Source organism: Coregonus lavaretus (genome assembly GCF_964263955.1).
Source record: "Coregonus lavaretus genome assembly, chromosome: 25".
NCBI lineage: Eukaryota > Metazoa > Chordata > Actinopteri > Salmoniformes > Salmonidae > Coregonus > Coregonus lavaretus.
The window spans coordinates 42577321-42604007 of record NC_140012.1 but is presented as its reverse complement, the minus strand read 5'-3'; the positions used below and the strand labels follow the sequence as shown (position 1 = coordinate 42604007).

At 49.5% G+C, this 26687-nt stretch overlaps 1 protein-coding gene across 1 annotated transcript; it reads left to right on the top strand.

Annotated features, from left to right (window-relative positions):
- Positions 1 to 796: 796 nt before the first annotated feature.
- Positions 797 to 26650, top strand: LOC311100924 (uncharacterized protein; the record flags this gene model as incomplete). The annotated part of the gene is made up of 10 exons (XM_084141904.1): positions 797 to 990; positions 6801 to 6929; positions 7164 to 7262; positions 7947 to 8718; positions 15096 to 15247; positions 15707 to 15829; positions 18472 to 18624; positions 18899 to 19017; positions 22359 to 22512; positions 26486 to 26650. The coding sequence occupies exons 2-10, from the start codon at positions 6828 to 6830 to the stop codon at positions 26648 to 26650; spliced, it is 1839 nt and encodes a 612-aa protein (XP_083998030.1). The 5' UTR covers positions 797 to 990; positions 6801 to 6827.
- Between the last annotated feature and the right edge of the window lie 37 nt (positions 26651 to 26687).

Here is a 26687-nt window from a genome sequence, read left to right as displayed (position 1 = left end):
GGCAGTAGGGATGACCAGGGATGTTCTCTTGATAAGTGTGTGAATTGGACCATTTTCCTGTCTGCTAAGCATTCAAAATGTAACCAGTACTTTTGGGTGTCAGGGAAATTTATGGAGTAAAAAGTACATTATTTTCTTTAGGAATGTAGTGAAGTAAAAGTAAAAGTAGTCAAAAATATAAATAGTAAAGTAAAGCACGGATACCCTAAAAAAAACTACTTAAGTAGTACTTTAAAGTATTTTTACTTAAGTACTTTACACCACTGAGGAAACAAGGATGGGGATAATCATGGGCAACTCACCCGGGTCCCTCTGGGGAAAATAAAGTTACTCTATTATATTCACCACCACCACCACTTCAAAACTACTTCATCTGATCAGACATAGGCTACTCAAAGAGACATAGGATTGTTTTATAGTCCGATTCTCCATGGAATTCAATATCTGACTTGGAATTCTCCATCCTATCCTTTGTCGCAGAGCAAATCTACACCTCTGGAGATCTTGAAACAGACCTGCATAGCTACCTTGACATTTTTCAATTTCAGATGCGTCCACAAAGGGGCGTGAACATAATCAGTGATGACGATTCCTACATCCTCGCAATGCGTGTCCACCCGCCACATCTGTTGTAGTTTTAAGAACGAGCTTTGACCGCTTAAACCATTACACTTCAACTAGTATTTAAACTACAACTCCCAGAAGCACATTCCACTAGCCAATTAGGAATCTTGTGGAATACCTATGTGGGACATGAGACCGGCCCGGCGCATAAAACTGGCCGGTTGTCCGGCGTCTCGCCAGCTCAAAGTGCCACGACTCCATTGAAAGAAATAGGATTCCCAGACGGACTGACTGAGAAAGAGAATTTGCGGAAATAGCAGCATATTTTACACCAGATTGAAAGAAATTCAACGACAAAATCCGTGCTTCTTCAACCGCCTACAGAAGTGGTGTAGTTACATCAGCAGATAAAAATAATAAAAGAAGGTAGGAATTTTGAAGAGCTCTTGAAGTCAGACTAACAAGGTAGGTAACTTAGCTGGCTAACGTTAATGATGACCGTAGCTATTTGAAACCGGGTTAGCTAGCTATGTGATTCTTATTAGACAGCAGCTGACAATTTAGCAATTTTGTAACAATACTGTAGTAGCTAAACTAACGTAACTAGCTATGAGACTAACTAGCAAGCCAGCCAGCTAGCTAGCTTGTTGTAACCTAACCTAGTTAACGTTAATTCTCAACTCCTGAGATGTGATGAAGTTAGCTACAGAGCTATAAAATAGAAACTCTGTAGCTAACTTTATTTTCGATTTCCACATAAATGATGACACTTCTCCTTTTCCATTTCACACGCTATGTCAAAATATATTATTTTTTTTAGGTCACAGCGTTTAATGACAACAATTTTCAGTACTTGCTGAATGCATAATATTTGGAAGTATTTCTCACAATATTATGCCGCGTCATGTATTGTAGGGATGGGAGTCAGAGGGTTGGGGGTAGCTAGCCCCCCTCAGTCACTGCTCTGTCCAGGGAGGGAGAGAGTCCCTCTGGGATGTCCAGACAGACTTGAGCAGAGCGTTGGGGTGTTGACATTATGCCAAGCACTTGTTAGTGAATATGGGTATTTGCATAGGCGACATTCTGTAGTGGAGAGCTAGGGAATGGAAGAGCTTCTGATGGCAGAGAGAGAGTAGGAAGGATTGGAAAGGGATGTGGAGTAATATATTGTTTTCCTTAACGACTGAGGTTTGCATTTCTCTCTGCATGCAGTGCTTGACGTGGACTGAAATAGGTTCCGATACATTTTACATTTTACTCACTTTGGGTGCCTGTACTGTTTATATTTAGGTGCAGGAGCTCCCACAATACTTTTGAACATACAGTATATTTTATAAGAGGAACAGGAGCTCAAGCAGTAGAAATTGAGGTGCCGGTACTCAGCTCTGGTGAGCTGCATGAAATGCTTTTCTTCAGAGGTAGGTGGCACCAAAAGCAGTGTGTGTTGCCTTTCCTTTCTACAAGATAGAGGCCCACAATCTGTTTGCTCTGTCTGTAGCCTTGCTTCCCATCCAAATGAAGAGGCTCTTGACATGACTCACTGCTTAAATTCCTCTACACACTTTGTGTAGTTTGCCAAATGGTTAATTCCACCAAGCCTTAATTTAGCCCTTACTGCTCAATGTTTTATAGGCCTATGTTAAGCTTGGGTGGCAAAGAGCTTTCAAGCATAATTCATCCATTTAATTTGCCATGCTGGGTTTAGTTTCTTCCAACATTTTGCAGTCTATAACAACTTGTCTCATTGAGCCCTCTTATGTAGGGAATCCCAGATACTGGGACAATACGTTAGACTCTGCTATTCAACCAGACGGCTTCTCCATATTCCAAATGGATCGAACGTCGGCTTCTGGTAAGAGTTGTTAGTGTTTCCTCATAAACAATTCCTGGTGTACCGACGACGAAAACATTGCGAGCTCCTGTTCACCCGAACTGGCGTTTCTGATGCCAAAATGCTGACCCCACTATATATCGAGGGAATTCGCGTGTGTTATCACAGCTGGGTACGTACCACCACAAGCTAACACCACTTAGCAAACTGTACAAGAGAATTTAGCCAGCAAGAATCCTCTCACCCAGAATAAGTCTTTATTGTCACGGGTGACTTTAACCAAGCCCGTCAAACTCATTTCCCCAAAATATCACCAATGTGTATCCTGGCCCACAAGAGGATCCAGTGTGCTTGACCATGTATACACAAACATCTGTGACTCATACAAAGCCATCCCCCTCCCCCACTTCGGCCAATCAGATCACGTCTCTGTTCATACTCCCCTGCCTACAAGCAGCAACGGAGATATCTGTACAATGCTAAGAGCCCGTACTGCAGCGTTCAACGTCAGCAGAACGAACCCAGATGACTTGGTGGCGTGCAACGGGTACAAGGCAAGCAGGTACGAGCTCCGCAAATCCATTAGGGATGCGACAATACTCAACTTGAATTGATGTTCGACAACTCAGAATCGCGTCGCATGTGGCAAGGACTACAGACTACAAAGGCAGATCTAGCTGTGCAGTGCCCACCGACGCCTGCCTCCCAGATGAGCTCAACACATGCTAAGCTCGCTTTGAGGCAGACAATTCCCGAGCGATCCAGGAAGACTCTCGCTGCTCCGGTCGAACAGGTGCTTTCGCACTCCAAGACTGACGTTAGGAAAACTCTTGAGTGAAAACTCACAAAGCCGCCAGCCAAGATGGCATCCCTGGCCGCATCCTCTGTGTTTGCTGACCAACTGGCGGGCGTCTTATTGGACATCTTCAACCTGTCCCTGTCTCAACCTGTAGTCCCCACCTGCTTTAAGGAGACCACCATCATCCCAGGGCCCAAGGAAAACAAGGTGACATGCCCGAATGACTATCGCCCCATCGCGCTCACCTCCGTCATCATGAAGTGCTTCAAGAGGCTGGTCATGGCCCCACATCAAGGCCACCATACCAGGCACGCTGGACCCACTCCAATCTGGCCACTGCTCCAACAGATCCACGGAAGATGCCATTTTTATCACTGGTCACACAGCCCTAACACCTCTGGACAAGAGGAACACCTATGTGAGAATGCTCTTCATTGACTACAGTTCAGCGTTCAACACTATTGTTCCCTCCAAGCTCTACACCAAGCTCAGAGCCCTGGGTCTGGACACCACACTCTGCCACTGGATCCTGGACTTCCTGACGGGCAGACCACAGGCTGTCAGGATTGGCAATAGCACCTCCTCGACACAGACTCTTAACACAGCCCCCCCCCCCCCCCCCCAAGGGTTGTGTCCTCAGTCCTCTGCTGTACTCCCTGTTAACCCACAACTACGTGGCTTTGCACGACACCAACTCCATCAAGTTTTCTGATGACGCCACGGTTGTAGTTCTGATAACCAACAACGATGAGTCCGCCTATAGGGAGGAGGTAAGTGAACTGTCATTGTGGTGTCATGACGACAACTTCTCCCTCAACGTCAGCAAAACAAAATAGTTGCATTTAGGAAGCAGAGGAGGGAATATGCCACAAGTTTTCAGTTCCTCGGCATCCACATCACTGAGAACTTGTCAAGGACCAACAACACCACCACTGTTGTCAAGAGGGCGCAACAGCGTCTCTACTTTCTAAGGTGGATGAAGAAATTCGGCAGTCCGCCCCTGGTCCTCTCCAAATGCTACCGCTGCACCATTGATAGCATCGTGCCCGCTTGCATCACGGCCTGGTACGGGAATTGCTCCGTCCACGACTGCAAGGCCCTCAAGCGGGTGGCGAAAACAGCCCAGTACATCAATGGGACCGTTCTCTCACCCATCCAGGACATCTACTCGAAACGGTGCCTGAGGAAGGCAAGCAGCATCAAGGATCCCACACACCCCAGCCACGAGCTGTTGTCTCCCTTACTGTCGGTCAAACGGTATTGGAGCATGAGGTCTGATGCCAACAGGCTCCGAGACAGTTTCTATCTACAAGCCATCAGACTGCTGAACACTTGAATTGGACTGACCACTTGCTCTGATTCTCCGCACCTTAGCACACACCCACACAGACATCCACACACATACACATTCATGCTACATACACATGACCACTGCTGCTACCAGACTCTTATTACAGTGTATTCAGACCCTTTGACTTTTTCCACATTTTGTTACATTACGGCCTTATTCTAAAATTTGATTTAAATTGGTTTTTTCCCCTAATCAATCTACACAATACCCCATAATGACAAGGCAAAACAGGTTTTTAGAAATTGTAGCTAATTTATTACAAATAAACTATCACATTTACATAAGTATTCAGACCCTTTACTCAGTACTTTATTGAAGCACCTTTGGCAGCAACTACAGCCTCGAGTCTTCTTGGGTATGACACTACAAGCTTGGCACACCTGTATTTTGGGAGTTTCTCCCAGTCTTCTCTGCAGATCCTCTCAAGCTCTATCAGGTTGGATGGGGAGCGTCGCTGTACAGCTATTTTCAAGTCTCTCCAGAGATGTTTGATCGGGTTCAAGTCCGGGCTCTGGCTGGGCCACTCAAGGACACTCAGAGACTTGTCCCGAAGCCACTCCTGCGTTGTCTTGGCTGTGTGCTTAGGGTCGTTGTCCTGTTGGAAGGTGAACCTTTCCCCAGTCTGAGGTCCTGAGCACTCTGGAGCAAGTTTTCATCAAGGATCTCTCTGTACTTTGCTCATTCATCTTTCTCTCGATCCTGACTAGTCTCCCAGTCCCTGCCGCTGAAAAACATCCCCACAGCATGATGCTGCCACCTCCATGCTTCACCGTAGGGATGGTGCCAGGTTTCCTCCAGATTTGATGCTTGGTATTCAGGCCAATGAGTTCAATCTTGCTTTCATCAGACCAGAGAATCTTGTTCTCATGGTCAGAGTCCTTTAGGTGCCTTTTGGCAAACTCCAAGCGGGCTGTCATGTGCCTTTTTACTAAGGAGTGGCTTCCGTCTAGCCAGTCTACCATAATGGCCTGATTGCTGGAGTGCTGCAGAGATGGTTGTCCTTCTGGAAGGTTCTCCCATCTCCACAGAATAACTCTGGAGCTCTGTCAGTGACCATTGGGTTCTTGGTCACCTCCCTGACCAAGGCCCTTCCTCCCCGATTGGTGGTTCCAAACTTCTTCCATTTAAGAATGATGGAGGCCACTGTTCTTGGGGACCTTCAATGCTGCAGCAATTTTTTCCCCCAGATCTGTGCCTCGACACAATCCCGTCTCGGCGCTCTACGGACAATTCCTTCAACCTCATGGCTTGGTTTTTGCTCTGACATGCACTGTCAACTGTGGGACTTTATATAGACCAGTGTGTGTGCCTTTCCAAATCATGTCCAATTAATTGAATTTACCACAGGTGGACTCCAATCAAGTTGTAGAAACATCTCAAGGTTGATCAATGGAAACAAGATGCACCTGAGCTCAATTTTGAGTCTCGTAGCAAAGGGTCTGAATACTTATTTACATAAGGTATTTCTGTTTTCTTCATTTTTTTTTTTTTTTTTTGCCAACATTCTAAAATCCTGTTTTCACTTTGTCATTCTGGGGTATTGTGTGTAGATTGAGGGGGGGGGGGGGGAATAATTTTTATCCATTTTAGAATAAGGCTGTAACGTAACAAAATGTGGGAAAAGGGAAGGGGTCTGAATAGTTTCCGAATGCACTGTATACTGCAACATTTATACACTTGCCACCCGTCCCCACTTCTCCAATACACATGTACATACAACTAATAAAACTTGAGGTACAAACGTTGTACTTTAAACTTGCGAGTAAAGTCAACTTCGGAGTTAACTGTCTCCATCTCCCTGTGGAACTCCCTTGCCTTGCTCAGTAATCAGGTTATTACTACTGCCAGAGCCAGCTAGGACTAAAAGTTGTAACTCAAAGAAGATTCAAAGTCGGAGCTCGGCTGTATCTCTTTTGAAATGGTCCCACAAGTACACCCCCCTGGACTGAGGCGCAAGTACACCCCCCTGGACTGAGGCGCAAGTACACCCCCCTGGACTGAGGCGCAAGTACACCCCCCTGGACAGGACGCTGGTCTGTCAGAGGGCCTTGCCCTCAACCCATCTCCTTAATGCGGAGGGCCAAAAGGCGATGCATCAGCTCCCATTTTTAGAGTATTTGGTATGTCTCGACCAGAGATAGAACCCTCAACCTTCCAATCTCAGGGTGGACACACTAACCACTGGGCTACGGATTTAAAAATAAAGGTTAAATACAATTCTGATTTAATTTCTGTTTTTCTCCTCCATCCAACAGGACAGCTAACCTGCCATTGTGGTCATCATGGATCTGTATGACCCTCAGACGCTGGGCATCATGGTATTTGGAGGCTTCATGGTCATCTCAGCCCTCGGTATCGTTCTGGTCTCCACCTTCTCCATGAAGGTAGGCTAACTGTTGTTGGTAATGATAACGTATGCCATTTTAGCAGACGCTTTTATCCAAAGCGACTTATTCACGCGTGCATTACATTTTTCGAATGGGTGGCCCCAGCAGGAATCGACCCCACAACGCTGGCATTGCAAGTACCGTTCTCTACCAACTGAGCCACACTGTTGTTGTTGTTGGGGTGATAATGTCTTATGTGAACGGTTATATGTTGTCTCCTTCTCCATGAAGGAGACCTCGTATGAGGAGGCCCTGGCCAAGCAGCGCAGAGAGTTGGGTAAGATGGCGCCTCCAGGACAGCTGACCAAGAAGGACAAGAAGAAGGAGAAGGTAAGATGAGAACTTACCTCTACCTAAATGTTGACGAGGAGTATGACGTCTCCTCTCGAACACCCAGGAAGCTCCGACTCGAACTCCCACTAGACCGTTCTGTAGGTGTTAGAATGTCAAAATAAGTTTGTTACTCACCAAATATTGAGTTTCGATGAGAAACTATCTTCATTTACTCCCGTTATGACTGGTGTGTCCAAAAAAAGGTCTAAATATCCATTTAGAAGCAGCTCCAATGTAAACCACTCATTATTGCTGCGCACAGGTCTCAAGTCTATAACCGCTCAAGAGATTGTCAATAGCGTCTCGCCCGGGCTGCGTGCTACACCACTGCTTATAACTAGAAGTTAACGATCGAAGATGTGTCAAATAAATGATATCCAGCTCAGGACTCCAGCTATGCATTTGTTTGCTAACTCGCTAGCTGGATTTCAAGATTGAGCTTCTTGGTTACAGAAGAGACATTCAGTCACTTCCTGCATCAAGATGTATGTTGCCTAAAATTATTTTTTGTGCACTTCCTGTAAAACTGTATTCCCTGGTATGGTACAGAAACGGTATGACCGTATGAAAATCTGATTACCGATAATGGGGCATGTGTTTTAATGCACATAATGTAGCACATTGTGATTGTTGTATAATAAAAAGTAATACTAAATTAAATGTATTCTTATTATCATTAAGGCGTCTGAGAAGAAGAACCGGGGTAAGAAGAAGGAAGACCAGCCCAATGAGAAGCTGCCAGAATCAGAACGAGAGGATGTCCCAGTGGCCGAGCCTGAACTAACCCCAGAACCATTTACTGCTTCTGCTCCCGAACCAATCCCTGCCCCTGCCCCTGCTCCCACCGCTGTAGAGGCGTCACCTGCCCCTGCTCCAAAGAAGAAGAAGGAGAAGAAGATGGCTAAGGTAGAGCCAGCCCTGGCTGCTCCTGCCCCAGCCCCCATGGCCCCCTCCAAGCCTGCTCCTGCCCCCATTGCCCCCTCCAAGACTGCCCCCATGGCCCCCTCCAAGCCTGCCCCTGCCCCCATGGCCCCCTCCAAGCCTGCCCCCATGGCCCCCTCCAAGCCTGCCCCCATGGCCCCCTCCAAGACTGCCCCCATGGCCCCCTCCAAGACTGCCCCCATGGCCCCCTCCAAGCCTGCCCCAGCCCCCATGGCCCCCTCCAAGCCTGCCCCAGCCCCCATGGCCCCCTCCAAGCCTGCCCCAGCCCCCATGGCCCCCTCCAAGACTGCCCCCATGGCCCCCTCCAAGACTGCCCCAGCCCCCATGGCCCCCTCCAAGCCTGCTCCTGCCCCAGCCCCCATGGCCCCCTCCAAGCCTGCCCCAGTCCTGGTGGCTGTCAACAAGGAGGTCCCTGTGATGGCAGTGCCCCCGGTGGGCTCCCAGCAGACTGCAGCCAAGGCACAGGATCCTTCCAAGAAGAAGGCATCCTCCAAGAAGAAGGCTGAGTCTGGTAAGGAATTTTGTCTATTTTCAATTAATTTCAATCATTTTACATCCTAGTTATTATGTCCCATAACTAGAGCAGCATAACTGTTGATAATACAGCATATGTAGGTTCCATTTCTAACTACTAGGCTATTGGTATAATTTTTGGAATGGATTGAAAATTGAATATGATTTATTTACTCTAAATAAGTTGTTTAGTGTTTATCTAGGATTATAAACTCGGTGGTTCGAGCCCTGAATGCTGATTGGCTGAAAGCCGTGGTATATCAGACCGTATGACAAAACATTTATTTTTACTGCTCTAATTACGTTGGTAACCAGTTTATAATAGCAATACGGCATCTTGGGGGGTTTATGATATATGGCCAATATACCACGGCTAAGGGCTGTATCCAGGCACTCCGCATTGCGTCGTGCCTAAGAACAGCCCTTTAGCTGTGGTATATTGGTCATATATCACACCCCCTCATGCCTTATTGCTTAATTGTAAAATATAGTCTGTATCCTAATCCTATCTGCAGAGAGCCGTATGCTCTACACTGCAGAACATAGCTTAGCTGTTTTCTCATTACGGTGAAGTAGTCTGCTAGTATTATGAACAGTCTATAAATGTTTAAGGTTACATGTTCAAATAGTAAATACTTTAAAAAAAAAAAAATTATTGACCGCTTTTTATATTTAGTCTGGAAATGAGAATCTTGCAAATGTATAGTATGTTCAATGTCTGTCTGTAGTTGTACATTTCAAGATGCCATTCTTCCTTCTATGGGTCATGTTGTGTGACACAGGGATTGAGGAAACTGCTAGTCAGGATGTTACAAAATATCTCTCTATGTTTGAATGGATGGCAGGAACTACTTTAGCCATAACACAAGCAATACTGTAGTACTTCTATGATGCATTTCCTTCTAGACTTACCCCCACACCAAGGTGCCACCAGTGTTTTATGTTAATGTCAGCTCTAGTGTAATTGTCTTTCCACCAGGCGTGTGACACACTAATGACTTGTGGCTAGCAGAATCAACAACCTCTGCATCATTCAAGATGGTTGCTTTGTGAGAAGTTACATTTCAGTTGGCCATTTGTTATGTAAAAGCTGAGGGCTATAGAACAAAGCAGGATCAATGCGTTAGCCAGATAACGTCTCTAAATATTCTGAAATAACGTTTTATTTTATGAAATGTGCATAGTCTAATTGACTCAACAACCAAAAAAACACATATCTAAGTTTAGATTTCTTAATGAACCAGAAAATCAGCAGTTATTTCTGGTTGTTTATCAAAGTTAGCTGGCTAACTCATTGATCCTGCTTTGTAGTATTCCCCTCTGGTCCGCTGGAGCCATGGCCCAGTGAGACACGGAAACAGAGAAGTCTGAGCCTTTTGGGTAAAGCACTGGGGTAAATCGTCAGTGGAAATGTGCCACTACTGCAACGATGACAAACTGTCTGAGGCGTGTGTGTGTGTGTGTGTGTGTGTGCCCTTGTGCACAGCACTGGCGATGTTGTTAGCTGACATAGCCTCCCAGTAACTCAGACAGTAGGCTGTTTCTCTGGTTTCCAGAGGGCCGTCTCTGACCCGACGCCCACTCAGTCTGGGGTACAGCTGCCCAGTTCCCCCACCCCATGCCCTGCCCCGGGGGCATGGGAATTTACCCACAGCCTTATGATGGCAGACATATTAAGCTTATTAGACATTAGTATTACACATGTTTTGCCCTAATTTATGCCTTTTACCCCTCAAACATCCCACAGAGACAACTTTTTTTTATTTCTGCAAAATATCAGTCAAACCTAATAAAATACCCAGGGCTGCCCACTAGGGAAGGTCATGGAATTATGGATGACTGTTATTGGTCAGACAAATGACCGCGGTCACCCTTATAATCGTTCCTGACTACATGTGCTGCTAGGGTATTTTTGACCTAGGCTGCAGGGGGGGGGGGTTAGGGTTAGGCTTACCAAAGCCTTGTTTCAGCAAGGAGCAACAAAGTCAAAGTTTCATCACGTTGTAAAAGTCCATGTTACCCCGGGACACGGACTCAACCGCATGAATGCACGGCCGACCCGTCTTTCAGTCAGCTGTTCGTTATTTTATTTGTTATAAACAGTTATGACAGTTAATTTATTTTAATGACGGTCTTCATCCATAATTGTCGGTTTACTAACCCAGCTCTAGCCTGCAGGCAGTGCAGGAAGTTCCCTCCCCCTGTTACTAACCCAGCTCTAGCCTGCAGGCAGTGCAGGAAGTTCCCTCCCCCTGTTACTGACCCAGCTCTAGCCTGCAGGCAGTGCAGGAAGTTCCCTCCCCCTGTTACTGACCCAGCTCTAGCCTGCAGGCAGTGCAGGAAGTTCCCTCCCCCTGTTACTGACCCAGCTCTAGCCTGCAGGCAGTGCAGGAAGTTCCCTCCCCCTGTTACTGACCCAGCTCTAGCCTGCAGGCAGTGCAGGAAGTTCCCTCCCCCTGTTACTGACCCAGCTCTAGCCTGCAGGCAGTGCAGGAAGTTCCCTCCCCCTGTTACTGACCCAGCTCTAGCCTGCAGGCAGTGCAGGAAGTTCCCTCCCCCTGTTACTGACCCAGCTCTAGCCTGCAGGCAGTGCAGGAAGTTCCCTCCCCCTGTTACTGACCCAGCTCTAGCCTGCAGGCAGTGCAGGAAGTTCCCTCCCCCTGTTACTGACCCAGCTCTAGCCTGCAGGCAGTGCAGGAAGTTCCCTCCCCCTGTTACTAACCCAGCTCTAGCCTGCAGGCAGTGCAGGAAGTTCCCTCCCCCTGTTACTAACCCAGCTCTAGCCTGCAGGCAGTGCAGGAAGTTCCCTCCCCCTGTTACTAACCCAGCTCTAGCCTGCAGGCAGTGCAGGAAGTTCCCTCCCCCTGTTACTAACCCAGCTCTAGCCTGCAGGCAGTGCAGGAAGTTCCCTCCCCCTGTTACTAACCCAGCTCTAGCCTGCAGGCAGTGCAGGAAGTTCCCTCCCCCTGTTACTAACCCAGCTCTAGCCTGCAGGCAGTGCAGGAAGTTCCCTCCCCCTGTTACTAACCCAGCTCTAGCCTGCAGGCAGTGCAGGAAGTTCCCTCCCCCTGTTACTAACCCAGCTCTAGCCTGCAGGCAGTGCAGGAAGTTCCCTCCCCCTGTTACTAACCCAGCTCTAGCCTGCAGGCAGTGCAGGAAGTTCCCTCCCCCTGTTACTAACCCAGCTCTAGCCTGCAGGCAGTGCAGGAAGTTCCCTCCCCCTGTTACTAACCCAGCTCTAGCCTGCAGGCAGTGCAGGAAGTTCCCTCCCCCTGTTACTAACCCAGCTCTAGCCTGCAGGCAGTGCAGGAAGTTCCCTCCCCCTGTTACTAACCCAGCTCTAGCCTGCAGGCAGTGCAGGAAGTTCCCTCCCCCTGTTACTAACCCAGCTCTAGCCTGCAGGCAGTGCAGGAAGTTCCCTCCCCCTGTTACTAACCCAGCTCTAGCCTGCAGGCAGTGCAGGAAGTTCCCTCCCCCTGTTACTAACCCAGCTCTAGCCTGCAGGCAGTGCAGGAAGTTCCCTCCCCCTGTTACTAACCCAGCTCTAGCCTGCAGGCAGTGCAGGAAGTTCCCTCCCCCTGTTACTAACCCAGCTCTAGCCTGCAGGCAGTGCAGGAAGTTCCCTCCCCCTGTTACTAACCCAGCTCTAGCCTGCAGGCAGTGCAGGAAGTTCCCTCCCCCTGTTACTAACCCAGCTCTAGCCTGCAGGCAGTGCAGGAAGTTCCCTCCCCCTGTTACTAACCCAGCTCTAGCCTGCAGGCAGTGCAGGAAGTTCCCTCCCCCTGTTACTAACCCAGCTCTAGCCTGCAGGCAGTGCAGGAAGTTCCCTCCCCCTGTTACTAACCCAGCTCTAGCCTGCAGGCAGTGCAGGAAGTTCCCTCCCCCTGTTACTAACCCAGCTCTAGCCTGCAGGCAGTGCAGGAAGTTCCCTCCCCCTGTTACTAACCCAGCTCTAGCCTGCAGGCAGTGCAGGAAGTTCCCTCCCCCTGTTACTAACCCAGCTCTAGCCTGCAGGCAGTGCAGGAAGTTCCCTCCCCCTGTTACTAACCCAGCTCTAGCCTGCAGGCAGTGCAGGAAGTTCCCTCCCCCTGTTACTAACCCAGCTCTAGCCTGCAGGCAGTGCAGGAAGTTCCCTCCCCCTGTTACTAACCCAGCTCTAGCCTGCAGGCAGTGCAGGAAGTTCCCTCCCCCTGTTACTAACCCAGCTCTAGCCTGCAGGCAGTGCAGGAAGTTCCCTCCCCCTGTTACTAACCCAGCTCTAGCCTGCAGGCAGTGCAGGAAGTTCCCTCCCCCTGTTACTAACCCAGCTCTAGCCTGCAGGCAGTGCAGGAAGTTCCCTCCCCCTGTTACTAACCCAGCTCTAGCCTGCAGGCAGTGCAGGAAGTTCCCTCCCCCTGTTACTAACCCAGCTCTAGCCTGCAGGCAGTGCAGGAAGTTCCCTCCCCCTGTTACTAACCCAGCTCTAGCCTGCAGGCAGTGCAGGAAGTTCCCTCCCCCTGTTACTAACCCAGCTCTAGCCTGCAGGCAGTGCAGGAAGTTCCCTCCCCCTGTTACTAACCCAGCTCTAGCCTGCAGGCAGTGCAGGAAGTTCCCTCCCCCTGTTACTAACCCAGCTCTAGCCTGCAGGCAGTGCAGGAAGTTCCCTCCCCCTGTTACTAACCCAGCTCTAGCCTGCAGGCAGTGCAGGAAGTTCCCTCCCCCTGTTACTAACCCAGCTCTAGCCTGCAGGCAGAGCAGGAAGTTCCCTCCCCCTGTTACTAACCCAGCTCTAGCCTGCAGGCAGTGCAGGAAGTTCCCTCCCCCTGTTACTAACCCAGCTCTAGCCTGCAGGCAGAGCAGGAAGTTCCCTCCCCCTGTTACTAACCCAGCTCTAGCCTGCAGGCAGTGCAGGAAGTTCCCTCCCCCTGTTGCTAACCCAGCTCTAGCCTGCAGGCAGTGCAGGAAGTTCCCTCCCCCTGTTGCTAACCCAGCTCTAGCCTGCAGGCAGTGCAGGAAGTTCCCTCCCCCTGTTGCTAACCCAGCTCTAGCCTGCAGGCAGTGCAGGAAGTTCCCTCCCCCTGTTACTAACCCAGCTCTAGCCTGCAGGCAGTGCAGGAAGTTCCCTCCCCCTGTTACTAACCCAGCTCTAGCCTGCAGGCAGTGCAGGAAGTTCCCTCCCCCTGTTACTAACCCAGCTCTAGCCTGCAGGCAGTGCAGGAAGTTCCCTCCCCCTGTTACTAACCCAGCTCTAGCCTGCAGGCAGTGCAGGAAGTTCCCTCCCCCTGTTACTAACCCAGCTCTAGCCTGCAGGCAGTGCAGGAAGTTCCCTCCCCCTGTTACTGACCCAGCTCTAGTCTGCAGGCAGTGCAGGAAGTTCCCTCCCCCTGTTACTGACCCAGCTCTAGCCTGCAGGCAGTGCAGGAAGTTCCCTCCCCCTGTTACTGACCCAGCTCTAGCCTGCAGGCAGTGCAGGAAGTTCCCTCCCCCTGTTACTGACCCAGCTCTAGCCTGCAGGCAGTGCAGGAAGTTCCCTCCCCCTGTTACTGACCCAGCTCTAGCCTGCAGGCAGTGCAGGAAGTTCCCTCCCCCTGTTACTGACCCAGCTCTAGCCTGCAGTCAGTGCAGGAAGTTCCCTCCCCCTGTTACTAACCCAGCTCTAGCCTGCAGGCAGTGCAGGAAGTTCCCTCCCCCTGTTACTAACCCAGCTCTAGCCTGCAGGCAGTGCAGGAAGTTCCCTCCCCCTGTTACTAACCCAGCTCTAGCCTGCAGGCAGTGCAGGAAGTTCCCTCCCCCTGTTACTAACCCAGCTCTAGCCTGCAGGCAGTGCAGGAAGTTCCCTCCCCCTGTTACTAACCCAGCTCTAGCCTGCAGGCAGTGTGAGAACCCACACTCTTACGATGGCAGACCTATCAGACAGTAGGAATATTCCACGTGACCTTTTACCCCTCAAGTTCTGCCAACATTGGTGAGAGCTTTTTTTCAGTAAGGAAATGGGGAAGGATGTCAGGTCTGTCTTCATTGTTTTAGGACTTAGGCTTAATGTGTGTTTTCATTGGTGGTAAGAGAATGTGATGATGTGTCTTCTCCTTGGCTGTAGCAGCATCTGACCTGTAAGAACATGTGTATCCCCATTTCTCTCTTTCGCTCTCTCTCCCCCTCTTTTTCTCACTCTCTTTCGCTCTCTCTCCCCCTCTTTTTCTCGCTCTCTTTCGCTCTCTCTCCCCCTCTTTTTCTTGCTCTCTTTCGCTCTCTCTCCCCCTCTTTTTCTCGCTCTCTTTCGCTCTCTCTCCCCCTCTTTTTCTCGCTCTCTTTCGCTCTCTCTCCCCCTCTTTTTCTCGCTCTCTTTCGCTCTCTCTCTCTCTCTCTCTCTCTCTCTCTCTCTCTCTCTCTCTGTAGTGGTGGAGTCTGGTGTGGATTCCCCCCTGTACCTGCCCTATAAAGCCCTGGTCTCTACTGTAAGCAGTATGGTCTTCAGGCAGGGAGAGGCCCAGCGCCTTCTAGACATCCTCTCTGACAAGGCTGGCATCAGACAAGACACCTGGCACATGGTAGGACCGTGGGTGTGGGGGGGATTATATGACCCGGGATGGGAGATACCACTGTGCGGTTGAAGGGGGGTTGACACATGTCAGGCTTGGAGTGGCGGGTAGGGAATCTGGCAGGACACCTGGCACATGGTACAATCCGGTCGGGGACTGGGAGACGTCTTTCAAAGGGGTTGGAGCTGGGGTGGTATGGGACGGGACACAAACACATTGTCGGCGGCAGGTAGCCTAACGGTTAAGAGCGTTGGGCCAGTAACCGAAAGTTTGCTGGTTGCGAATCTCTGAGCCGACTAGGTGAAAAATCTGTCTGTGCCTTTGAGCAAGGCACTTAACCCTAATTTGCATCTGCTAAATGACTAAAATACTGTATAAATGCATGAGCAGGGGGGGTCAAGGGTCAGACAGACTCTCACTGCAGATGCTGATGTTTATGGTGACACTGTGTGTGTGTGTGCTACTCAGGCTACTCAGAAGGGTGACCCGGTGGCTATGATGAAGAGACAGTTGGAGGAGAATCAGAAACAGCTGGCCAATCAGCAGGAGGATGCTACTGCAGCCAAAAACAGACTCAGAGAAATCAGCAGGGTAACACACCACACACACACCACACACACACACACACACCACACACACACACACACACACACACACACACCACACACACACTGAGCAAGGGGACGCCACAACCGCCAAGAACATACTCTGAGAACTCAGCAGGGGAACACACAGACACAAAGGTAAAACACACACTTACACACATTGAGAATATCTCTGAAAGACTGCTTATTTAGCCACATACAATAGAACTCCCCATGGATGAGTTGGACCACTGTTTCTCTCTATAGGAGCTGTCTGACAGTGTGGTGTCTCTCTCTATAGGAGCTGTCTGACAGTGTGGTGTCTCTCTCTATAGGAGCTGTCTGACAGTGTGGTGTCTCTCTCTCTATAGGAGCTGTCTGACAGTGTGGTCTCTCTCTCTATAGAAGCTGTCTGACAGTGTGGTGTCTCTCTCTCTATAGGAGCTGTCTGACAGTGTGGTGTCTCTCTCTCTCTATAGGAGCTGTCTGACAGTGTGGTGTCTCTCTCTCTATAGGAGCTGTCTGACAGTGTGGTGTCTCTCTCTATAGGAGCTGTCTGACAGTGTGGTGTCTCTCTCTATAGGAGCTGTCTGACAGTGTGGTGTCTCTCTCTCTATAGGAGCTGTCTGACAGTGTGGTGTCTCTCTCTCTATAGGAGCTGTCTGACAGTGTGGTGTCTCTCTCTCTATAGGAGCTGTCTGACAGTGTGGTGTCTCTCTATAGGAGATGTCTGACAGTGTGGTGTCTCTCTCTATAGGAGCTGTCTGACAGTGTGGTCTCTCTCTATAGGAGCTGTCTGACAGTGTGGTGTCTCTCTATAGGAGCTGTCTGACAGTGTGGTGTCTCTCTCTCTATAGGAGCTGTCTGACAGTGTGGTGTCTCTCTCTCTATAGGAGCTGTCTGACAGTGTGGTGTCTCTCTCTCTATAGGAGCTGTCTGACAGTGTGGTGTCTCTCTCTCTATAGGAGCTGTCTGACAGTGTGGTGTCTCTCTCTCTATAGGAGCTGTCTGACAGTGTGGTGTCTCTCTCTCTATAGGAGCTGTCTGACAGTGTGGTGTCTCTCTCTCTATAGGAGCTGTCTGACAGTGTGGTGTCTCTCTCTCTATAGGAGCTGTCTGACAGTGTGGTGTCTCTCTCTCTATAGGAGCTGTCTGACAGTGTGGTGTCTCTCTCTCTATAGGAGCTGTCTGACAGTGTGGTGTCTCTCTCTATAGGAGATGTCTGACAGTGTGGTGTCTCTCTCTCTATAGGAGCTGTCTGACAGTGTGGTGTCTCTCTCTATAGGAGCTGTCTGACAGTGTGGTGTCTCTCTCTCTTTAGGAGATGTCTGACAGTGTGGTGTCTCTCTCTCTATAGGAGCTGTCTGACAGTGTGGTGTCTCTCTCTATAGGAGCTGTCTGACAGTGTGGTGTCTCTCTCTCTATAGGAGCTGTCTGACAGTGTGGTGTCTCTCTCTCTATAGGAGCTGTCTGACAGTGTGGTGTCTCTCTCTATATAGGAGCTGTCTGACAGTGTGGTGTCTCTCTCTCTATAGGAGCTGTCTGACAGTGTGGTGTCTCTCTCTATAGGAGCTGTCTGACAGTGTGGTGTCTCTCTCTCTATAGGAGCTGTCTGACAGTGTGGTGTCTCTCTCTATAGGAGCTGTCTGACAGTGTGGTGTCTCTCTCTATAGGAGCTGTCTGACAGTGTGGTGTCTCTCTCTATAGGAGCTGTCTGACAGTGTGGTGTCTCTCTCTATAGGAGCTGTCTGACAGTGTGGTGTCTCTCTCTATAGGAGCTGTCTGACAGTGTGGTGTCTCTCTCTATAGGAGCTGTCTGACAGTGTGGTCTCTCTCTATAGGAGCTGTCTGACAGTGTGGTGTCTCTCTCTATAGGAGCTGTCTGACAGTGTGGTGTCTCTCTATAGGAGCTGTCTGACAGTGTGGTGTCTCTCTCTATAGGAGCTGTCTGACAGTGTGGTGTCTCTCTCCTCTCTATAGGAGCTGTCTGACAGTGTGGTGTCTCTCTCCTCTCTATAGGAGCTGTCTGACAGTGTGGTGTCTCTCTCCTCTCTATAGGAGCTGTCTGACAGTGTGGTGTCTCTCTATAGGAGCTGTCTGACAGTGTGGTGTCTCTCTATAGGAGCTGTCTGACAGTGTGGTGTCTCTCTATAGGAGCTGTCTGACAGTGTGGTGTCTCTCTCTCTATAGGAGCTGTCTGACAGTGTGGTGTCTCTCTCTCTATAGGAGCTGTCTGACAGTGTGGTGTCTCTCTCTCTATAGGAGCTGTCTGACAGTGTGGTGTCTCTCTCTCTATAGGAGCTGTCTGACAGTGTGGTGTCTCTCTCTATAGGAGCTGTCTGACAGTGTGGTGTCTCTCTCTCTATAGGAGCTGTCTGACAGTGTGGTGTCTCTCTCTCTATAGGAGCTGTCTGACAGTGTGGTGTCTCTCTCTATAGGAGCTGTCTGACAGTGTGGTGTCTCTCTCTATAGGAGCTGTCTGACAGTGTGGTGTCTCTCTCTATAGGAGCTGTCTGACAGTGTGGTGTCTCTCTCTATAGGAGCTGTCTGACAGTGTGGTGTCTCTCTCTATAGGAGCTGTCTGACAGTGTGGTGTCTCTCTCTCTATAGGAGCTGTCTGACAGTGTGGCGTCTCTCTCCTCTCTATAGGAGCTGTTGGCTGAGAAGTCGAAGGTGGCCAGTGTGGAGACCAGGTTGAGTTCCCAGCTCTCGTCCAGGGAGCAGGAGATGATTGCCCTGCAGGCTCGTATGCAGGCCTCCTACCAGGACCACGTAGCCCAGACACAGAAACTCAACGCCAAGGTACTGATGTACATGAGAATAGGACCAGGACAGTCTGTCCGTGTCGGCCTCTGTCCGTGTCGGCCTCTGTCCGTGTCGGCCTCTGTCCGTGTCGGCCTCTGTCCGTGTCGGCCTCTGTCCGTGTCGGCCTCTGTCAGTGTCGGCCTCTGTCCGTGTCGGCCTCTGTGCCTTTCTCTCAGTTGAATTGAATGTGCTTTATTGGATTTAAATTAATTATGTAAAGATTGCCACAGCATTCAAAAAGTAAGTCCAAAGTGAAATCCCCTCCTCTCAGGTCCTCGGTCTTCAGGAGCAGTTGGAGTCTGGTCCCACCGCCCAGCTGGCTCGTCTGCAGCAAGAGAACTCTATTCTCAGAGACGCCCTGAACCAGGCCACCAGCCAGGCAGAGAGCAAGTAGGTGTCTGCTCCTACCCTAAACCCTAACCCCTAACCCTGAACCAGGCCACCAGCCAGGCAGAGAGCAAGTAGGTGTCTGCTCCTACCCTAAACCCTAACCCTAAACCAGGCCACCAGCCAGGCAGAGAGCAAGTAGGTGTCTGCTCCTGCCCTAAACCGTAACCCCTAACCCTAAACCAGGCAACCAGCCAGGCAGAGAGCAAGTAGGTGTCTGCTCCTACCCTAAACCGTAACCCCTAACCCTAAACCAGGCAACCAGCCAGGCAGAGAGCAAGTAGATGTCTGCTCCTACCCTAAACCCAAACCCTAAACCAGGCCACCAGCCAGGCAGAGAGCAAGTAGGTGTCTGCTCCTACCCTAAACCCTAACCCCTAACCCTGAACCAGGCCACCAGCCAGGCAGAGAGCAAGTAGGTGTCTGCTCCTACCCTAAACCCTAACCCCTAACCCTGAACCAGGCCACCAGCCAGGCAGAGAGCAAGTAGGTGTCTGCTCCTACCCTAAACCCTAACCCCTAACCCTAAACCAGGCAACCAGCCAGGCAGAGAGCAAGTAGGTGTCTGCTCCTACCCTAAACCGTAACCCCTAACCCTAAACCAGGCAACCAGCCAGGCAGAGAGCAAGTAGGTGTCTGCTCCTACCCTAAACCCAAACCCTAAACCAGGCCACCAGCCAGGCAGAGAGCAAGTAGGTGTCTGCTCCTACCCTAAACCCTAACCCCTAACCCTGAACCAGGCCACCAGCCAGGCAGAGAGCAAGTAGGTGTCTGCTCCTACCCTAAACCCTAACCCCTAACCCTAAACCAGGCCACCAGCCAGGCAGAGAGCAAGTAGGTGTCTGCTCCTACCCTAAACCCTAAACCAGGCCACCAGCCAGGCAGAGAGCAAGTAGGTGTCTGCTCCTACCCTAAACCCTAACCCCTAACCCTGAACCAGGCCACCAGCCAGGCAGAGAGCAAGTAGGTGTCTGCTCCTACCCTAAACCCTAACCCCTAACCCTAAACCAGGCCACCAGCCAGGCAGAGAGCAAGTAGGTGTCTGCTCCTACCCTAAACCGTAACCCCTAACCCTAAACCAGGCAACCAGCCAGGCAGAGAGCAAGTAGGTGTCTGCTCCTACCCTAAACCGTAACCCCTAACCCTAAACCAGGCAACCAGCCAGGCAGAGAGCAAGTAGGTGTCTGCTCCTACCCTAAACCCAAACCCTAAACCAGGCCACCAGCCAGGCAGAGAGCAAGTAGGTGTCTGCTCCTACCCTAAACCCTAACCCCTAACCCTAAACCAGGCCACCAGCCAGGCAGAGAGCAAGTAGGTGTCTGCTCCTACCCTAAACCCTAACCCCTAACCCTGAACCAGGCCACCAGCCAGGCAGAGAGCAAGTAGGTGTCTGCTCCTACCCTAAACCCAAACCCTAAACCAGGCCACCAGCCAGGCAGAGAGCAAGTAGGTGTCTGCTCCTACCCTAAACCGTAACCCCTAACCCTAAACCAGGCCACCAGCCAGGCAGAGAGCAAGTAGGTGTCTGCTCCTACCCTAAACCCTAACCCTAAACCAGGCCACCAGCCAGGCAGAGAGCAAGTAGGTGTCTGCTCCTACCCTAACCCCTAACCCTGAACCAGGCCACCAGCCAGGCAGAGAGCAAGTAGGTGTCTGCTCCTACCCTAAACCGTAACCCCTAACCCTAAACCAGGCCACCAGCCAAGCAGAGAGCAAGTAGGTGTCTGCTCCTACCCTGAACACTAACCCTAACCCCTGAACCAGGCCACCAGCCAGACAGCAAGTAGGTGGCTCTCCCTGTCCTTTGTCTCAGCCCCTAAATGTTTTAGCATTTGCCACTATGAAGAATAAGTTTCAGAATAAGCCAGAATCTGGTGTTTTGAGAGTGGAAATGGAACTGCAGATCAAATGCATTATGTTCTAGGTCTAGGATTACTAGGGTGAAGCCTACTGTGGGTTGAGGTATCTACTGTGAAGTCTACTGTGGGTTGAGGTGTCTACTGTGAAGTCTACTGTGGGTTGAGGTGTCTACTGTGAAGTCTACTGTGGGTTGAGGTATCTACTGTGAAGTCTACTGTGGGTTGAGGTGTCTACTGTGGGTTGAGGTGTCTACTGTGAAGTCTACTGTGGGTTGAGGTATCTACTGTGGGTTGAGGTATCTACTGTGAAGTCTACTGTGGGTTGAGGTGTACTGTGAAGTCTACTGTGGGTTGAGGTGTGTACTGTGAAGTCTACTGTGGGTTGAGGTGTCTACTGTGAAGTCTACTGTGGGTTGAGGTGTCTACTGTGAAGTCTACTGTGGGTTGAGGTATCTACTGTGAAGTCTACTGTGGGTTGAGGTATCTACTGTGAAGTCTACTGTGGGTTGAGGTGTCTACTGTGGGTTGAGGTATCTACTGTGAAGTCTACTGTGGGTTGAGGTGTCTACTGTGAAGTCTACTGTGGGTTGAGGTATCTACTGTGGGTTGAGGTATCTACTGTGAAGTCTACTGTGGGTTGAGGTGTACTGTGAAGTCTACTGTGGGTTGAGGTGTGTACTGTGAAGTCTACTGTGGGTTGAGGTGTCTACTGTGAAGTCTACTGTGGGTTGAGGTGTCTACTGTGAAGTCTACTGTGGGTTGAGGTATCTACTGTGAAGTCTACTGTGGGTTGAGGTATCTACTGTGAAGTCTACTGTGGGTTGAGGTGTCTACTGTGGGTTGAGGTATCTACTGTGAAGTCTACTGTGGGTTGAGGTGTCTACTGTGAAGTCTACTGTGGGTTGAGGTGTCTACTGTGGGTTGAGGTATCTACTGTGAAGTCTACTGTGGGTTGAGGTGTACTGTGAAGTCTACTGTGGGTTGAGGTGTGTACTGTGAAGTCTACTGTGGGTTGAGGTGTCTACTGTGAAGTCTACTGTGGGTTGAGGTGTCTACTGTGAAGTCTACTGTGGGTTGAGGTATCTACTGTGAAGTCTACTGTGGGTTGAGGTATCTACTGTGAAGTCTACTGTGGGTTGAGGTGTCTACTGTGGGTTGAGGTATCTACTGTGAAGTCTACTGTGGGTTGAGGTGTCTACTGTGAAGTCTACTGTGGGTTGAGGTGTCTACTGTGACGTCTACTGTGGGTTGAGGTATCTACTCTTCTCTTCCCACTGTGCGAAAAACAAAACAATACCTGCACTTGTCTTTTTTCCTAGTAGCACTGACTTTTCTGATAAATACTTTATTGAGGGAAAATGTACTTGCTACTACTGTGATATGTGGTTGTCTCACCTAGATATCTTAAGATGAATGCACTAACTCTTCGTTGCTCTGAGTAAGAGCATCTGCTAAATGACTCAAATGTAAAATGTCTCTTCTCAGACAGAATGCAGAGCTGACCAAGCTGAGACAGGACTGTGCCAGGCTAACCAAGGAGCTGGGGGAGAAGAGCGAGAGCCTTCAGGCTGATGAGAACATCAAGAGAGGGCTGGAGGCTAAGGTGTCTTCTGTAGAGAAACAACTGTCTTTACTACAGGTAGGACTGGTGTCTTCTGTAGAGAAACAACTGTCTTTACTACAGGCAGGACTGGTGTCTTCTGTAGAGAAAACTGTCTTTACAACAGGCAGGACTGGTGTCTCCTGTAGAGAAAACTGTCTTTACAACAGGCAGGACTGGTGTCTTCTGTAGAGAAAACTGTCTTTACAACAGGCAGGACTGGTGTCTCCTGTAGAGAAAACTGTCTTTACAACAGGCAGGACTGGTGTCTCCTGTAGAGAAAACTGTCTTTACTACAGGTAGGACTGGTGTCTTCTGTAGAGAAAACTGTCTTTACTACAGGCAGGACTGGTGTCTTCTGTAGAGAAAACTGTCTTTACTACAGGCAGGACTGGTGTCTTCTGTAGAGAAAACTGTCTTTACTACAGGCAGGACTGGTGTCTTCTGTAGAGAAAACTGTCTTTACTACAGGCAGGACTGGTGTCTTCTGTAGAGAAAACTGTCTTTACTACAGGCAGGACTGGTGTCTCCTGTAGAGAAAACTGTCTTTACTACAGGCAGGACTGGTGTCTCCTGTAGAGAAAACTGTCTTTACTACAGGCAGGACTGGTGTCTTCTGTAGAGAAACAACTGTCTTTACTACAGGCAGGACTGGTGTCTCCTGTAGAGAAAACTGTCTTTACTACAGGCAGGACTGGTGTCTTCTGTAGAGAAACAACTGTCTTTACTACAGGCAGGACTGGTGTCTTCTGTAGAGAAAACTGTCTTTACAACAGGCAGGACTGGTGTCTCCTGTAGAGAAAACTGTCTTTACTACAGGTAGGACTGGTGTCTTCTGTAGAGAAACGACTGTCTTTACTACAGGCAGGACTGGTGTCTTCTGTAGAGAAACAACTGTCTTTACTACAGGCAGGACTGGTGTCTTCTGTAGAGAAAACTGTCTTTACTACAGGCAGGACTGGTGTCTTCTGTAGAGAAAACTGTCTTTACAACAGGCAGGACTGGTGTCTCCTGTAGAGAAACAACTGTCTTTACTACAGGCAGGACTGGTGTCTCCTGTAGAGAAAACTGTCTTTACTACAGGCAGGACTGGTGTCTTCTGTAGAGAAAACTGTCTTTACAACAGGCAGGACTGGTGTCTCCTGTAGAGAAAACTGTCTTTACTACAGGCAGGACTGGTGTCTCCTGTAGAGAAACAACTGTCTTTACTACAGGCAGGACTGGTGTCTCCTGTAGAGAAAACTGTCTTTACTACAGGCAGGACTGGTGTCTCCTGTAGAGAAAACTGTCTTTACTACAGGCAGGACTGGTGTCTCCTGTAGAGAAAACTGTCTTTACAACAGGCAGGACTGGTGTCTTCTGTAGAGAAAACTGTCTTTACTACAGGCAGGACTGGTGTCTCCTGTAGAGAAAACTGTCTTTACTACAGGCAGGACTGGAGAGAGCACACACACGGTCAGACTGATGACAACATCTGGAGAGTGGGCTGGAGGCTGGCAGTTTGCTGAGAGCCTCGTCTGGTCCCCCCCCCCCCCCCCCAAGGCACTGCATTGCAGTGCTAACTGTGCCACTAGAGATCCTGGTTCGAATCCAGGCTCTGTCGCCGCCGGCCATGACCGGGAGACTCATGGGTGGCGCAGGGTAGGGGAGGGAATGGCCGGCAGGGATGTAGCTCAGTTGATAGAGCATGGCGTTTGCAACGCCAGGGTTGTGGGTTCGATTCCCACGGGGGGCCAGTATAAAAAAAATGTATTCACTAACTGTAAGTCGCTCTGGATAAGAGCGTCTGCTAAATGACTAAAATGTATGTAAATGTAAAATGAGGGCTGGAGTCTAAACTACTCCAATTCTGTGACTCTCAATTGATCACCCTATTGTCATCAAAGTACTCTCGCTCTGTCAATTCTATTCACGTCTCTTTCTTTCTCTCTCGCTCTGCCTCTCTTTCTCTCTCTCAACCCTTATCTACTGGCTGGTTCCCCCCCCCTCTAAACCCGTATCTATCGGCTGGGCCCCCTCACCCCTCCAAAGCGCCGGTGATTGGGGCTGGATCTCTGATGGGGTTTGTAATCACAGAGCTGTGTGTTGGACTGGAATGCAACCACACAATAATGGGGGGCTGGCTGCTGGCTGTAAGGGAAATGCTTTTCTCTCTCAGCACCAGATGGAATGTGTGCTACGTGCCCAAGCAAAGCAGGACTCCATTCTGCATAAGCTGTCTGCAAAATGGCCGTCATCTAGTGGAACTGACTGTATACTGTACATCAGACTGTTTGCTATATGGAATCTACTATGACTGATACTACTACTACTACTGTTACTACGGCTACTACTACTGTTACTACGGCTACTACTACTGTTACTACGGCTACTACTACTGTTACTACGGCTACTACTACTGTTACTACGGCTACTACTACTACTACTGTTACTATGACTACTACTACTGCGAAGACTGCCACTACTGCGGCGAATACGACTAATACTATTACTAGACTCATACAGCAGGGTTAGTTCTTGGCTCCATTCTTGACATTTGCACCTTCCTGCCCTGCACAGTGTTTAAAATGCTAACACACCCAGCTGTGTTTTTAGTACGTTAGCTACATTCTAATGGAATGCTGTTTTGTGTGTGTTATCATGGAATGTGGGGAGTGAGTCGGTCCTTTACTTCCTGATAGTGAAGACTTCATGTTATAATAATAATAATATAATATGCCATTTAGCAGACGCTTTTATCCAAAGCGACTTACAGTCATGCGTGCATACATTTTTGTGTATGGGTGGTCCCGGGGATCGAACCCACTACCTTGGCGTTACAAGCGCCGTGCTCTACCAGCTGAGCTACAGAGGACCACATGTTGTTTAATCATTTTAACTATGACCTCTTCCTGGACCAGTCCTGAAGTTTATCATCTGAATGTAATAAAAGTGCTATTAGTGAATGTAGACGTCCCAGGCTCTTTACGCTGTGTCAGTATCGTTACACGCCGACTGCGTCCGCCATCGCAAGCATGTTGATTTTGTCCATCTGCCCCAGACGCGATCAGGACACGCAGGTTGAAATATCAAAACCAACTCTGAACCAACTATATTAACTTGGGGACCGGTCGAAACGCATTAAACATTCATGGAAATGTAGCTAGCTAGCTTGCTGTTGCTAGCTAATTTGTCCTGGGATATAAACATTGGGTTGTTATATTACCCGAAATGCACAAGGTCCTCTACTCCGACAATTAATCCACAGGTAAAAGGGTAAACCTAGTTAATTTCTAGTAATCTCTCCTCCTTCAGTCTTCTTCTTTGGACATAATATATATGGCAGTTGGCAACCAACTTTAAGGTGCATTACCACCACCAACTGGACTGGAGTGTGGACCGCAGTTCATCTTTCAATCACCCACGTGGGTATATGTTCCTAAAAACCAATGAGGAGATGGGAGCGGCGGAACTTGCAGCGCGTCAAGTGTCACAAATGGAACCAAGTTCTATTTTAGGGCCTGACTACGCAGATGATCGTTGGCGCGCGCGCGCGAGCAGTTTGGATGAAATGATTTGAATGACGTATGTGTACATTTATGTTGCAACGCTCGCGCACGTAACGCGAGCAGTGTGGTTAGCGTCTGTGTTGCTCTGTCTCACTCCTCAGTTTTATAGTTCATACTAACTCTGTAGCTGGATAATGTAGAAGAGAAATTGTATTTATCTTCTGCTGCCCTCTGGTGGTGAGTAACAGTGCCCCCTGCTTCCATAATCATGCCAGCCATGCAGATAGCGAGACCATAACAAATAGAGGCTCAGCCGGTACAGATTGGCAACGCCAAGGGTCGTGCGTTCGATTCCCGCCGTGACCACCCATATGTAAAAATGTATGCACACATGACGACTATAAGTTGCTTTTGGAGAAAAATATTCTGCTAAATGGCATATTGTGGATGGATGAATGTCATAACTTACCCTGAGCATGCTGTCACACTGCAGTATCACAGAATACTATCTATCTGTCTATCAGGCCAGTCATGCTGAGAGTGAGCAGATGCTGCAGAGGAGGCTGGAGGAAGTCAGTGAGGAGTTGAGGAGTTCTCAGAGCACCCTGGAGAAAGCCCAGCAGGACGCTACAACCCTCGCAGGTAAAACATTATTCACGTTTCGGCCATGTTTCTTGGAATTCCAGTGAGCTGACGGGGCATGAAGCGAAAGTCCTCCGTTTTGGA